At 39.7% G+C, this 17500-nt stretch overlaps 1 protein-coding gene across 2 annotated transcripts in view; it reads left to right on the forward strand.

Moving 5' to 3' along the window:
* Positions 1 to 17500, forward strand: part of VEPH1 (ventricular zone expressed PH domain containing 1) — a 4140519-nt gene that overhangs the window by 2446564 nt on the left and 1676455 nt on the right. For both annotated transcript variants that reach the window (XM_044070483.1, XM_044070484.1), the window contains exon 8: positions 11357 to 11566. In XM_044070483.1, coding sequence (XP_043926418.1) covers positions 11357 to 11566 — 210 coding nt within the window. The remainder of the gene's footprint in view (positions 1 to 11356; positions 11567 to 17500) is intronic.

A 17500-nucleotide genomic window follows, 5' to 3' on the forward strand; every position in this document is an offset into this window, starting at 1 on the left:
ATATCTGATATGCAATGGAGTACAGCTGTAACAGCGGAGAACATCTATCTTCGTATTTCCATGGTATTTCGTACTTATGGGGTGCATAATCCTATATCACATACCTTGACTATTTGGTTTAGTAGAAACACTTTATTTGACTTTGTGGACCTGGTGTTGTCTTATTAACAGCAGATCTTCAGGTTAGCCTACAAAGCAAGCCTGTAGAAGTTCTGCAACTTACTTTGAAGTACTTAGGTAAAGCCAGCTCTGGCAAAGTCCCTTATCTGATCAAAGTCCCATATGATATCCTCAAATACATAATGAATATGAGTAGGTATGTAAGTTCTATCTCTTTGCCCCGGTCCCCTTCAATCAACACATCACACCAAATGACATTTGATGACCTTTATTAAACTTCCCTAAAGATAATTTTGTTAACCAATATTTATTAATTACAACTAACACATGGTATAGTTGAGCATAACATCCATGTAATGCTAAGTAGGACAGTGTGACCCAGCTCACCCTGGCCCAGTAAGCAGCATCCATACCGCCACTCACTTACTTATGAAGCAGTGTACCAGATCATCCTGGCCCAGTAAGCAGCGTCCATACCGCCACTCGCTTTCTTATGAAGCAGCGTACCAGCTCATCTTGGCCCAGTAAGCAGCGTCCATACCTCCACTCACTTACTTACTTATGAAGCAGAGCACCACTTCATTTACCATTTATTGAATTACACATCCAACCAAATAAGCAGCTTACCTCTGCTCGCTTATTTTATTTATCAAGCAGCGTACAAGCGGTCACTTTCCTTTCCCAACTCATTGAATGCAGACCATCATGCTAAATTGCAGACCCATTTTACTGCCCAATGAATATAATAACCAAATGAGACCATAGCAATCCTGCAATCACACCAAGTATCCATTATAGGCAATAAAATATTAAACAATCATCATAGCATTTTTAGCTGGATGGTCATCACAAGCCATACCACTTCCATATTAAAAAAAAATTAAAATAAACCCTAATCCCTAATTACTCCAGCTAAACATATACCAGCTTACCATGAAACTCCAAATATTCAACATCCCCTCAATCGCTCTTCCATCCATCCAACAAGCCATCCTAACTCCCCCAAATTATATCCCGCAACCGAACATCAGATGTCTAATTTGTCAAAGGAAAATCCCCATAAACCTCCCTATCCATCTGCCAAAAGTCCTGTCCAAACTGATTCCCAGGTAATCACCTGCCAAATACACCACAAAACACTAAACCCAAGTCAGGCAAAACCATGCAAGCACAATGTACCACCAGAACCCTAAAATGCCCAATGTCAACGAAAACAAAGGAAGGTCAGTGACATCCTATCATGCCTAACTGCAACCGCTTTATCCACCCAATGGATACACTAATGACCAAAATGAGATTTCTTTTCCTAATGGATCAATTAAGAGTAATCCTGCCATCACACCAACTATCCAGTATAAGCAGAAAAACATAATGACCATCCTAATATTTGCTGATCAATGAACAACCTTCTGAATGACCAGAATATATCCACAATGAATTCATTACATCCATAAAGGCAATAACCCCCAGAATGTAACCCAATGAATGTCCACATACCCATGCCAGCCCTCAAAACAAGACATCTTGTCAGTAGCCATAGTCTGCCAGTCTTCACACTATCCAACTCATCCTAACCTTTAATACATATGACTCATCCTCCCAGATTTAGTAAAGTCGAATAACCCAACCCTGTCACCTGTGCAACTATACAAATCAGAGATAAATCCACCTTGACCAGCTTAACTGGAATCCTTGATCCCCAGCCTAAACATAATTTAACAAACTCCGGAATGCCCTACCATATATCTTCCTATCAAAAACTGCCACGGAATGCTGTACCACAACTGATCATTGAACGCTAACGTAACACACCTCACCTTGACAACCCCAAAAACTCATACCACACTTCCGGTCAACAATAACAAAATGCTTTTGCAGGGGGGGGTCAAGCCTCCCTGCACTCCCCCTACATCCCCTGCTACTTATATATACAAACTCCAAGATCACACTACAGTGAAGAAAAGGGTATATTTCTGATCCCTGCTATAGTGCGATCTATTTTCAAAATGTTGAAATGCACAACACAGTAGCTTTCACTGTTGTGCATGTCAACATTTCTTTATTGTGTTATTTCAAATTGTCGAATTGGGTGATCGGACATATGGAATTCGAACTAAGTCCGATCACTCTTTTGATTGTAAACCTAGCCCAAATGAAAATTAACCATTTAGCCTGCAACTTCTAGTAAACGTTTGACGTTAGACACTGAAACTAGCTCTAAATTGTAACATCCCTCCTCCAAACATCCTTACATCCTGTACATTCTTCCTCCCAACATCCTACCATCCTGCCAGCCAACAATCAAAAACCATTCCCCTCAGATATGTAAAATTCAGGAGCCCAGTGACCTCCATGACATCCGCAATCTACCCCTGCAACACTTCATCCCTCAAATTTTTTTTTGGTGTCATCTTTGGATCTGGCAAATCAAACAAACTCCAACCTGCATCCCCTAACCCCCCCCAAAAACAATACCTCACATAGACCTTCAGCCTTCTGCTTAAACAATGGATGCTGGTTCCTCACACCTCTCCACAGACACCTCTACCTTGCAGTGCTCTGTCAAACCTTTGCCTAGTCTTAGAGCCTCAGCTGCTGCTGCCAACTCCAGTGGCAAGCAGTGCTAACTCCCAGTAGCACCGACAAGTGAGGAAACCCATCTACATAGCTTTGCCACCAGAAAACTCAAACCAGCTACCCTGCCCACAAAAGGCAACCCCACCTTACAATGTTGTGACTCCACCCCACCTGTGGACAACCCCAAACCTGCTTCATCCTGCCCCTGATATACCTCCAACTCCCCATCCCCACACTACTCCCAAACTGCACTGAGTCTGTCATGCCTTAATTAGCACTAAAGAGCATTACCTGTAACCTCCTTGAGCACCACTCCATCATCAGAAAACAGACACCCATGCAAAATTCGTCACTTTTGAGATTCATTTCTTTCAGGCCACTGAAGATGCCCACTCTGCACTTCTCCATCTGCAAATAAAAATAAAATTGTAAACCATCTTCACCACAAAGCAATACTTCATAATAACATTAAAAATCTTTGACTTATATGTTCATAGGTAGTACTAGGCTATTGGCCCTAGAGCCTACATAAGCCTAGCCAAAAAGGTACCCTGGCTTTCGCCACCCAAGAAAATAATTTTCCTGTGCCCCTGTCAAGCAAGCCACAGAAGTGATCCCTGGGGTGAATTTCCTATCTCCCATCCGATCATCAAGATTTTTCTTGAAGAGTGCTAATGAGGAGCTTTGTTTGATACAGATAGGTAGTTTGTTCCAGAGTATGGGAAGTCTCTGGGACAGGTTTCTATCCCTCCAGCATGCTCTGTTTATTGTTGTGACAAGGTTTAGGTCCCTAGACCATGTAGCTTGGAGGGACTGGGATTTCTGTAAGTGGAGCATGTCCAACAGCTCTGGGTTTGACATAGCTTTGTATGTTAGGCAAAGATCGCCTCTGAGTTGACGATATGCAACGGAGTAAAGTTGGAGTTTTTTGAGACAGTCTGCTTAGGGCATCTGTTTGAGGCTGGTAATCCTCTTTGTGAGGTATTACTGCGGCCTTTCCAGTTGTTGTAGATGTCTTGTGAGGTACATATGAAAAGGGGCATTGTACTCTATAATTGGTCTAATAAGTGACAAGTAGAGGGGAACAATGACCTCTTTTTTCCTGAATGAGAAACCCTTTGTGATGTGGTGTGCCATGTAGAAGGATTTCCTGACTACTGTGGCGATGTGATTATCAAAGGAGAGACTACTGTCCACCTGTGTCCCAAGGTCTCGTATCACACTTTCGGTGTTAAATAGACTGCCTATGTGGTAGTTCATGGATACAGAGTTTTTACCAAAAGGGATGTCAATGCACTTTTTGGCATTGAGCTTAAGGCCATGGCTTTGACACCAGGCATCTGTCTCAGTGAGGCCTTTTTATAGGATATCCACATAATTAGGAGTTTCGATTATGGCTCCTAGTTTGTAGTCATCTGCGAACTTCATTAGCCAAAGACCTTCTCTGTTAGCCTGTACTTCAGAGAAGTAGATACCAAACAGGAGAAGACCCAGGACTGAATCCTGTGGTACTTTACTTGTCACTGGTCTGAAGTCAGATTTAGAGTCTGCTACTTTCACAGTGTGGGTTCTGTCAGTGAGCCAGTTGGCAGCCCATCTTGTGACACACGGATTTATGCCTAGTTTAGTGAGTTTATCTATAATTCCAGAGTGGGGGATGGTGTCAAAAGCCGTGGCAAGATCTTGATAGGCTGTGTGAACCACCTTGCCCTCATCTATGGCTTTGGTGATTGCTTCAAAGACATCTATCAGGTTTAGGAGACATGATCTGCCTTTTACAAACCTGAACTGGGTGGGGTCCAGAGTTTGGAGATTACTGATGTCATTGTTTATAAGTTCCATAATGATACATTCCATAGCCTTGCAGACCAGGCTCGTCAGGCTAATGGGGTGGTAGTTCCCGGAGTCCGTGGTGGCTTCCCCTTTGTGGAGTGGGATGATCATCACTGTGTGCCATTCAGTGGGCAGAAAGCCTAAGGTAAGGCTATGATTAAACATGGTACTTAGGTGGGGTGCCAGTTCGTTCTGTAGTTCATGCAGAACCCAGCCTGGGATGTTGTCAGGTCCCATGGATGCTATGTTCTTGGCTTTGGAGAGTGTGGTTTTTACCTGTGCACCATGATTACAGGAACTTTGCATTCTTCCGGTATAGAGATGTGCCCTTTAGGGGTTGAGAGGGGGCTAAAGTTAACACTGAACCTATCTGCCAGGATGTTGGCAATATTAGTTTGTTTTGTATATTTAGTGCCATTGTGCTGTAACTCAGAGCAGATCTGAGGGTTGTCATTTAGATTCTTGACATAGATATAGAATGCTTTGTGGTTGTCTTTAGAATCAGTGGCAATTTTGTTTTCGTAACTAGCTTTGGAGGATTTTATGAGGGGATCTCAGCTTCTTACTGAGGCTGACCAGGGAGTTCCTCCAATCATGGGATTTTATTCTTTTTTGCAACAGTTTCTTTCTTATGTTGTAGAGTATGTTTAAGGCAGGGGACCACCAGATTGGCTTCCTTTTTTTGGAAGATAGCATCTTGGTTCTGTTAGAGATTGCACAATCCATGCACTCGTGTAAGTGCTTATAAAGTGCATTTGTGTAGGATTCAGCAGTTGGACCTTTATTGTCCGTCTGCATGGGTGTCATGAAGTTTGCCACTTCTATCTTAAGAAGAGTGAAGTTGGCTTTGGAGAAATTTTTTACAGTGGTTTCCCTAATGGGGGGTGGGGGCAGGATGTGGATGTCTAGGGTGATTAGCTTTTGGTCGGATCTGACCAATGAGGAATTGACCTCTGGTGTGGAACACCGGTTGCCTATGTTGGTAATGACCAGGTCTAGGATATTGTTGCCCTTGGTGGGGGAATGGATAAGTTGATCTACAAGCAGAAATAGCTGACCCAATGCATTCCAATGACACCTATTAAAACACACAATATAAAGTGAGGTGCCAACTAGACACTGCATATAAAGGATAATTTAAATCTCAAACAATACCCAAGACAGTGATTTCTATACAACATATAAACACTGTATGGACCCGGTTATATCCTGTTCCAATGGTCATAAGAACATTTCTATAAACGAGCAGTACAATAGTAGCCCTATGCAGTCACTCTTACCCAAATTAACAGTTTAAACAAAAGGTCATATTCATCTGTTAGTGCAATCTTGGCAGCCTCTCCAATTTGCTGCTTTGATGTGCAAATGGCTGTAACCACAGCATTAAACTGCAATGAAACCTAAGATGCTTAAACTGTAAAATACCTTCATGCTCATACCTCTCAAGTGTACCTCCACATTGAGGAGCATTCCTCACTCGGGTCATAAAAAGTCATGTTCCTCAAAGTTCCACATCAAAAAAGTCCAGCGCACATTCCATGCTAACCATCTAACTGCTATCCGAGGTAAACAGAAGTGAAACATCCTGCCATTAAAAGGCCTATAATATAAATAAAACAATACATTTTTAACCATCCTATGGTCAAGGCTAAAGTTGTTATTGAGCCATTAGAAAATATTCCACCTTTTACCCATTTATACCACATAAGTGGCAGGGTTCGTCATCTTGGAGATGGAAGACATGACAATAAACAGGGTAAAGAAAATTTAATCAGTCCATACTTCTGCCAATACGGCAGATTTCAGAGTCTGCAATGGCCTCTGTGTTAATGCGGAGGCTTTACCTAATATAACCCCCATAAAGCAAACACACACAGACCCCACCACACATTATCACTACCCCCCAACAACTACTGGGGACTCAAAATTCTAGAAACTTCCCATGTTTAACAAATGGCCTAAATTATAAATTCTGCCCCATCTGGGCAGAAGCAAAGTCTGCTTAATGCAAATCACAGAAACAGTGAATGCCAGCCATATCTCTCAACCTCATAGAGTAAAATGGCTGGTTAAAGCTATAAATGAAGTGGGGAAAAAAAGGGGGTCAAAATAAGGACTTGTATACACACACCTATCACACCTATATATGTAACAATTGCTCTTACAACTTATAAAGCTCCAGACTCCAAGGTCAAGTGTACCTCAATCGAAGGCACATACCTCATTTGGAGAGGAAAAAAAATCCTCAAAGTCTGCACTGAAATGCCTGTACACTCCACAACTCAAAGCCTGCACACTCCACCATAAGCTCTCAAGCATCCCAATGACTTGGTGGAAGCCATAACATTCCCACTTTTTTTTAATATATATTTTAAATAGACTTAATTATGGTCCATTCATCTCAGCCTCTTAGTCCAAGAAATCTGAGAGAATCTAAAATAATGGTGTGGGGGGGGGGGGGGGCAAAGGCCTACAATAGTGACAGATATTGTCCACATAAACTCAATAATCACTAGATTAACTGAACTGGTATTAGCATGCTTTGCCTGAGAAACATGGAATTAGAAACTAAGATGTATGGCACCAGGCAACCCCAAGCTTTATAAAAATAGACCAAAACTAAGGCAACATCTGGATGTAATGTTGAAATCTATAAAATTTTGAGCTAATGGCTGAAAGTAAAGTTCTTGCCAATCATTAATTGCACTACCCTCATGTGCAATTAACAACTTTTACAAAGCTGATGATATGCTTTTACCCATGAAACACTCCCACCATACCTCTCAACCTCTTTGAACAAAAAATCTGGACAAAGCCATAAATGGGAGACAAAGGCCCATAAATAGGGGCATTCTTTAAATATTTTTCTTACAAACTTGGAAGTAGATGGAGTAACTGTTTTTTTATTAGCATGAATTTTCTGAGGGGTATGAAATCTGCAACTCAAATGTCTGACATCATTTTCTGACACATTTTTCAATGATTTGCCAGAAAACCAAACTTGATGAAAAAGAGACCAAAAAACATGAATCAAAAATCTGGACATTTGGCAAAAATCTGTACAGTTGAGCAATGCATCATGACTCCCCACCTGTAAAACCCTTCAAAAGGAATCGGCAGCTGAACTACCATGCTCTGCACCTATACCAACCTCACTGCCATCCAGAAACTGCATTAACAAAGCACTCGATTCACACAACGAAGGTCCACCACTCCATGATTAGTCCAGATAATAACAACTTTATGAAGACAAATAAATCAGTATAATAATTCAGACTATTGATATTACTACACTGCATGTGTGAGTAAACAGCCATCACTCAGAGTTCCCCAATGTCTGCGAAAGCACTCAGTCTCATCAGAAGGACACCAAAATGGTAGAATAAAAGCTGTTCTCCTCCCTACTCATCCCGTGACACTGCGCTCCTCTCACAGAAATAAATCAAATGGCTGCTGCTGTGACCAGTCCCCACCAGAAAACCACCCCTGTTAGCAACCAGTCCCCACCAGAAAACCACCCCTGTTAGCAGCCATACCAAATTATAAGCCCACATCTGGACATTCTGTGAAAACCCAAGATTGTTAAGAGGCATCTAAGGAGCAGCAATGATGAATTCAGATGTTTAGTAGCTCCAGCCACAATGTTCCATTGCTTGCCGCCATTTCCCAGCCTGCGAACGGCCAAGGACTGCTACATCCAACCACTGCATAGCCCAGTGACCCAAATCAAAGTAACTAACTGCTCTGCATGACAGCCTAGGACTGCTACCCCACCATAGGATTCAATGTTATGTATAATGGATAACTGAGCTCTTAATGAATATGTGCCAAGCCCTTGAAAAATGTTACAGCACATTAACAGTAAAAGCATCTAAGCACCTACTTACCTTTTCCATAACCAAGCATGCCCATTCCATGACACTAATAAGGAATATAACACACATTTAATATTGCAATGAATGAGTATGGGGTCTTCCGTGATGTTTATTTTCCCCTAAAATAATACCAACATCAAACCCTGTAGTGGGCAGTCTGTGAAGCAACAGTTAACAATACGCCAGACCAAAATCTCTAGTAAAGGATCCTGAACTCAAAGAAAACCCAACACATGGAACCTGCCACATTGCCAAGTAACTGCATTGGCCACTATTCCACTTTAACAAAAGGGAAGTAAACAGTACTGGCCAACCCAAAAGCCTTGAACTGCTACCTCACCAATCCCTTACAGTAACCATGCTCCAATACCTCAAACAACTCAGCAGCCATCTACCCAACAGGTCCCTTCATCTCCAAAATTATACCTACCACCCAGCCATGCGACCACAGACCCTCCAAACCTATTCCCCTCAGACCATACCAACATGACCCACAGCATAGTATCAGCAAAAAAAAAACAAAGAGACACTCACTTCACTTACTCCCCCATACCAACATCATTAACCCGAGGCCTACTTGCACCAAAAGCACCCACCAGTCATCTTGGATGTAGCACTTGCCTTAGCAAGTGATTCCTTCCCCAGTTACACTTCATTAGACCCCTTAAGCCCTTCCCTACCCTTACCACATTTCCTCCCAATCATCCCAGATTCTCATTTAAGCCTTTCATTCCCCCACCCACTTAATTCCTTCTACTATATTTATCGGACCCCACCTGAAGATGTCCCTGGACAAATTGGTTTGTTACCAAACCTCATTTCTGATAACAGTAGGGCTGGGTGTAAATCATGTGAATGGAATGAGTTGCTTTGCTTTGGCTAAAATCTTGACATTGAAACAGTGAATGCATTCTTGTATACTCAGTGCTCTGTATGCTATCTTGAGTTACTTAACCAAGTGCTTTCTCTTGTACAACTTCAGTTACAATTCTGAATCAACAATTTCTTAACAGATTCTGGAGCTGCAGAAAAGTGCTTTCATCACAAAATGTATTTTTTATTTATAGTATTTTCTCATAAATGCTAAGTATGTTTTGCTATATTGGTTGTTGTTGTTTGTCTTTCGGCTTTTCCTGGTAAGGGTTCGCCATAGCAGAACTCCGGTCCACTAATGATTGGCAGTAGATTTTTTTGAAATGCCAAGGTGCCAGCTCGATGCCCAACCTTCGACAAAGGCACGCCCATTTACGCACACATGTCTTTTGAACACTACCCAACTGCGGGGAGGACATGCAGACTCCACACAGAAGGCACTCCCAAGCCCAGCCGAGAATCGAACGGGAGAAGCTCTTGCTGTGAGGTAACAATGCTACCACCGTACCACCGCAGCTTGTTTTGCTATATTGGTTAATATGTTCCATTTTCTTTTGGCATTTTTTCCAGGTTTGCCAATGGCAGAGTACATGCACTGCTTTTTTTACATTTTAAAGCACTGACACTGTGAGTCCAGGAAATTTTTAATTTTTATATTAATATCTGTTGTTGCATTTTAGAGAATCAGTGGTTTTCCTGGTAAACAACCTGAATAGCTCATTAAATCTGGTTGCTGCTTTCATATCTGGCAGTTAGTAAGTTAATTCGTATTCAGGTGGATATATCTAAGACTGCAAATTGAAGGATACATACAGATTATCCTTTCTTATACTGCAGTATACCCAAACTTGCATAGGGTTTTGATAAGGGGACTGTGTTACCTGACAAGGAAAGTGCGTATGGCCCTTAAAATGAAATTACTCAGTGTTGTAGCTTTCAGTGGTATTAAATGATACAGGCATTTTTTTGTTGAGTAGGTTGGTATTATCTTTTTCTCATGGAATTTTTAAGGACACTAACCTTTGTTTTTAGGGGTTAGGGACATTTCTAGGATCATTGCCATGTGAAGGAGCAGAGGAGCAATCAGAGATGAGAAGGCGGTATCACTACCAGGCAAATTCTTCTGTACTGCATGGGTAGCTTTGGGATTCATAACATGTCATGCAGCTTCGACTGGTACTTTGCCCTCTGATCCTACATTGACAGCTGATGTTTTCAGCCATTCACCCCTACTGCACTGATAACAGAATGCGTAACAAGATTGAAAGAAAGCTGCCTCCTGGATCTGGAAGGAGGACCACAATGGTTTTAACAGGTGGTGACTTGACACAGTAATGCCTGAATCCTTTTTTGCTACTGCAGTTTACCTACAGATCATTATGAAACCTATAGCAGTGGAATTACAAATGGAAATCAAACCTCTGCCATTGAACCACAATTGATTCAGGGTCTTCTGTGTATTCTCTGCCGTTCTGGTAACACAGCATCATCTGGTGTTTGAAGCTCACTGTTATTTCCATATACATACTCCTGCGTAATACAGTCACTATTTGCTTTTAGCTATAATGTGCATTCATAATGCTAGATTTAAGTTTACAGTACTAATTGTTCAAAAGCAGGGCTGTGAGATAACTAAACAAAAAGAGGGATGCATTATTAACATATTTCTCATATGGAAAAAAAAATGTACCAGCCTGGCATGCAGTAATGTATAGTGTCATTTATATAGTTGCAGAACATCAGATTGGTGCTATTCAAATGGTAGCATTATTGCAGGTACAGAACACCAGTATGTTAAAATAACTGCCCGTTGTTTATTAACACAGCGACTATTTCTATAACATCCTGAGCCAGTGTGCTGCTCAAGGCTAGCATTCATCCCCTGTGATAGCATTTTTCTAATATGAAATAGGATACACTGAGAATATAATCAGACAATTATCAATGTGTGCTCCTTTTAATTCTCTCAAAACAGTAAAATGTGTCTTTGGATTTGTATCCATGAATGTGCATGTGATATTGTTCCATCCTGTAATGACTTTTCTGAGTCAATAACTTAGTGAATTTGTTGTGTTTAGATTGGAAAATGACACTTCAGCTGAACAGTGTTCAAAGCCTGATTGTCTGACTTCTGGTTTCGGTAAAAACGAAGGTGATGAAAAGCTTCATATAAAGGTACAAGCTTTTGAAGAAAAGATTAATAATGAAAGCAGCTCCCCTGGTCTTGCTCGCAGATACAGCTTGGGGCACGCCTCTAAGGAAGACAAAAACGAAATTACGTTTTATAGGTAGTATATTTAATGTTTGGGTTACTTAAAAATTCTTTTATTTGTTGAATGCTTTAATTAATATGCCTGGACATGCAGCTAAGGCTTCCATATTAGTCAAACAAAGGGATGATAAAACAGGTATGACAAGAGCATTACAGAGTAGCAAGCTTTACATACGTGCAACACCTCATGTTGAAACAGGCTAAACCACTTTAAAAATTCCAAAGTGTAAGACATATGGCTTTTCAACACTGCATCTTGTATTGGTATTTGCGAATAGCCAAAATAATCTATAATTACATAAGAGAAGAAAACCAAGGAGTACAAGGCAAACTGTCTAGTAAATCACTTCTAATGGTGATATGGATATTACACTGAGGGACATTCTACTAAAATAATCATTGCATATGCTAGCAAGACGTAGCTCTACAGGGAAAAGTAAAAAAAAAATACAAAGAAAAAGAAGCAGTTTAGTACACAGTGTCATGTACATTATGTGAGATGTGCAAGAACTGGGTGCAGTGAGGCGCTGATATTACTTTGTAATATTGAAAGAGTGTAACATAATATGAAAATGCAGAAATGGGCAACAGGCGAGGAAGCTGCTTAAAAGTCCTTTACTAGCCCAAACACATCTCATTGTTTTCTGGTTAGAATTCATGCATAATGATATGCACAGAGAACGACCTATAGATATTCACAGCTAATATGCAACATGACAACAAAGGAATACATACAATTTGTGTTTTGGACAGGACACCCATGATGACCTGCTATCATCAAAGAAGACAATCTAGGAAACCAGTGCCATGTAGAGCACAGCACTCATGCAAACACGCATGTAAAATGCATGATGGATCTGCACACCGATATGCTTCAGAGGCATCATAAGAAAATAATGTTACTGTAGGCAGGATTACACAGAATGTACAAGGCTCTGGTTGCTCACTTTTTGGCTCCTGATAGTGGACTTCATCAGACCCGCTACCCATACCGTATAAGGAGTTACTCTGTTCATTAGATAAGCAGACAAAGATACAAGACACTGAGGATGTATATATGTAGACGATATTTGCCCCGCTCTTCCAGGTGTTCATTACATGTATGGTGGTTTTACACAGATATAACATGCACTGACCAGTAGGTGCAGACTTGTCAGTTTCATATTATAATACCCTGTAATGCCCACCATCTGTGCTGTTACTGAGGACACTGTTCCTGCTCATATGTGCAGTGATTGCTATCCATTTTTATGTGTGTGTATAGATCACTCTGCACACATTATGGGCATAGTTACCCTGCACTTGGACATATGTAAAATCAATGAGTTCAAACCTGTGAATACTAATTTGCTGCTCTCTGATTATGTTTACCATAAAAATCACTGTTGGTATAGTCTCTATTTGTACAGCTGTAGCTCAAACATTAGGGGTATTTCATTATTCACTGGGCTGTGTAACTGTAGAGTTAGTATATGCATATAAGTATGAGTGCTTTGGAGTTGCAGGTACCCTTGCCCCCTTAAAAATGTATTTTTTGTTTCATGTAGTTGAAGCTTTACTAAGGTGGAAGCCTTACTGTTTTGTTTCATCTGGTTGACGCTTCACTAACGTCTTTGTTAACAAAGTATAGGATAAACCCTGTGCACTGTAGTTGCAATGATATGGAAAGTTAATTTTGCCCCATTTTTACATCAGGCATTTACGCACCAACACTGTGGCCATGTCTACCAGATATGATCATACCAGCATAAAAGACTGAATCATTACCTATCAGTTTTGGAGAACATTATGCCATAATTTTAATGAAACTAAAACAGGACTACACTTTTCCACTGATCATGGTGATTGAAGTAAATATACAGACAAATGTCATATTTATTGACTTCCCCCTCAGCTTTGATAGTGTATGTTAAAAACTAGTGATTAATAAACTTCTTAAGCTGGGTACCTCAGGCCTATTGATAAATTGGATAACTGATAGGAAATGGTAAATCAAACAAAAGTCTTTCTAGGGAGAAATCATGGTGTACTCAATATTCCGTCTTGGGAGAATAGATACTTACTTTAAATATGTGTGACATAAACATCCCAACAGATTCACTGTACTACTTGCATGTAAGGATTTAAAATTAGGGAAGTACACTGCTAACAGAGGACCAGAAAGTATTACAGAGATGCTTATACAATTTATATATTTTGGCAAGACAACAAAATATGGAACCAAGCATGATAAAATATATGTAAGTTGTTCCCTTTTACCTACAAAATGTTAACAGGATAGTAAATAATAAATAGGTAGAATATGAGTTGGCTAAAATCTAAAATTCACTTAACACAAAGACTATGTAATTAAGGAATTCAGTTAAATCATTATGTCCATCAGAAAATCTGTAAAATCACAAACTGCTGAATTTATGAAAACTGTATTTGAAAGTTAAATAAGTTCCAAGATGAGGTATTAAAATTGCTTGTAGTTGGTCTATACTAAACCTAAATAACAAAACTTAAAATGATACAAAGAAGGTCTACTAAGTTGATATCACATATGGAAACCTAACTTATGCTAAGAGACCTTAACGACAAGACTCAACACTCCTCTGCTCAGCCACAATGACTGAATTACAATCCCTTACCCAACAATCCATCACAAAAATGTAGAGCTGGCTCAGCAAGTCATGGCTAATACTGAATATTAAAAAAACAAACGAATGCTGCTTCTACTAAAAAACATAACCAGCTCAAATCAACCATTCAAAATCACCACCCTTCAAGGCACACCATAGATATTGTTTCCACCACTAAATTATGGAAAGTCACAATTGATGACGAACTAACATTTGGCAACCACACGTAGCTCTAAATAAAAAAAAAAGAAAAAAGAAAAAAAATCTGACAGATCAAAACAAATGGTTGAAAACTCAGGAGAAGAGTGAATCTTGAAATTTGTTTTTCTCCTTTAAACTTTTTTTTTTACTAACTCTTACATCGCCATACCTTGGAGAAAAGGGAATAGTCTGAGAAATGTCCATCCTAGACTTTGTATACATAAATCCATTTTTTTGACAATTTAGTTTCCGTATTTCAGGACTCAGTCTAGTGGGTCTAACATTTCAAATGGTTATGCATATTTCTTGCTCAGTCTACTATATACATCTCCTATATTCACCCACTTTCAGTATATAGTAAAGATGCAGCAATGCTATTACAAAAATAGCAAAGTTTGCAACCCATCTCCTCACACAAACACATCACTGTGCTGCTGTCTTACTACAATGGTTGGACCTTCCAAACCATCTCAAACTGTCCAAACAAAAATTGCTCACAACATTTTTTATTAACTCCTTAAATGTCCAGCAACCAAAATCAGTGCTACTACGGTATATACCAGCAAGATCCCTAAGATCAGAAACCACAAGCATAGGCTGTATCAGCAGAGCCCTAAACTCACATAGGAGTGCACTGTGTTCCTGCTCACTAACCCATCTCTAGAACGGTCTACCCAGTGACATCAGACAATCCAAGTACCATGGAAATTTCAATAACAAAGTAAAACACCTACTCCTCAGTAAATCACATTGTAACTGCAACACGAACAAAGAACACTATCCCAGCCCACCAAACCACCATAAACCTATTCAGTCCCACCACCTTTTCTCACACCACTCTCTTCCATTCAGCTGCCTTTCAACCACTTATCTCCTTTGTCCCTATCCCACTTAGCTGCTTCTCTCCCTTCCCACTACTGCCTCTTAGCTCGCTCTCTCTCTCTCTCTCTCTCTCTCTCTCTCTCTCTCTCTCTCTCTCTCTCTCTCTCTCTCTCTCTCTCTCTCTCTCTCTCTCTCTCCATTCTCCATCCCCATACCAAATCAGCTTCTTGTTGAAATGTCAGCACTCAAAATCCAGACAGCAAGCCGAAAAAAAATGTATATATCAAAAACCAGGAGAAGAGTGAATCTTGAAAATCACTCCTTTCCTTTAGAATGACTTATTTTTGCAGGTGAGGCAGGCCCCCCTACATTACTCCATGTGGGGAGCAAGGCTCCCACCCCCCCAAACATATATACATATATATATATATATATATATATATATATATATATATATATATATATATATATATATATATATATATATATATATATATATATATATGTGTATATATATATATATATATATATATATATATATATATATATATATGTATATATATAGATGTATATAGCTATAGATATATAGATATATCCATCCACCCATCCATCTTCAACCCCTTTTTCCCATTTTGCACGCACACACACACACACACACACACACACACACACACACACACACACACACACACACACACACACACACACACACACACACACACAAATATCCAACTTCAAGATCGCCATACCTCAGAAAAAGTGAGTATTCTGAGAAACAGCATCTCAGAATTAATACATGTAAGTCCAATCGTTTGATCATTCAGTCTCCATGTTTTGGGACTCACTCTAGCGGTTCCCAACATTTCATATATTTACCATTCGAATCACTAAAACTCTACCATGTGATCACCAATCACTCTCACTATACTTCTACATTCCATCAAACCACTAACTTCCATACTTTCAGCTCACTCATCTCTTTCTCTCTCTACTCAAACTGTTGACATTCTACTATTAAAAGGTATTGACAAAAGAACAAAACAGTGGACTATTCCATCCATCTACTTATAAATCACTCCAGTGGGATATGCCTTCTCTTATTGTTGTTCACAACAGATATTTAAAAAAGCAAATGATGATAAACTGTGACAGTACCTGCCTGATGAAGTGTGATAGGACTTGCGTCAAAAAGTGTGGAATCAAGATTCTACTTTGTACCACTGTATTAATGTATGCCAAACTAATTTTTCTTATTTAACTATTTTACTTGTATGGAGCTTTTCTCCTTAGGCCTTCTCTGAAAAGTGGTTCTTCACAGGCCAGTTGGACTTCACCAGAATTCAAAATGTAAATAAAATAAATAAAAATAAATAAATAAATGGCATGCACAGTATATGAGATTCACTCCTTATACTGTGTTACAGATTTGCCATATCAGCCCTGTGCGCTTTTACATCATTTGTTAATGTTTGGTACATTGCGACAGTTCTACAAAGCTTGCATACATGTCTACAACATGTTATGCTGTGTACGTTTCACCAAATTCTGGCTCAGGCCAGTCCAGGCTTCTGCTCTTCTTGTTCTCTGACACAAATCCCTTATGATACTGCTTCAGTATGCATATTTTCATCAAGCTGTTGCATGACTTATTACCCACCACCTGTACAATGTGCCATCTCCATCACAGTCCCATATTGTTCAGTACGGACCAGAGTAGCAGCATGCAGGCTAATACCCATGGTGCATACCGTAGCTCTCATCCCTGGACTGTCTTTTTAAGGATTAGGTTCATTTGTCATATTTATTAGTCTTATTGCTTTTAAGTAGTTAAGGATTAGTCATTATTTAGTTGCTTAACTAATTTGTTGATTAATTCCTGTTGTTCTGCAATCCTTTGAAGGTAACTTTGGCTGCAATACAAGAATGAATAAATAAAGTGTTGAGCATGATATTCATTTTAATTATTGTCATTTTATAATGCTCTGTGTTCTACAGATTGCTAATCTTTATATTCTTTATGAAATTGCTGCAATATGATGACTTAATTTACAAATGTTGTTCTCATTACCATAATGATATCATTTATTACTGTATCATGGTGTAGTAATATTTTTCAGCCATATTTTGCTCTCCTTGAATTATCACCCTCCAGCACCCTATCACAGTGCCTCACATCCATCCCCAGGTCTGCCAGCCTCCACTAATGCCCCTGGACTTTCTCCATTACACACTAGACCTGATCTAGATTTGTAGAGCATCCTAGGGGTAGTCTGGCCATCCTACCATTCATGGAGTGGGGTTCT

The sequence above is a fragment of the Protopterus annectens genome, chromosome 4.part1 (assembly GCF_019279795.1).
Source record: "Protopterus annectens isolate FY-2018-M chromosome 4.part1, PAN1.0, whole genome shotgun sequence".
Lineage (NCBI taxonomy): Eukaryota > Metazoa > Chordata > Ceratodontiformes > Protopteridae > Protopterus > Protopterus annectens.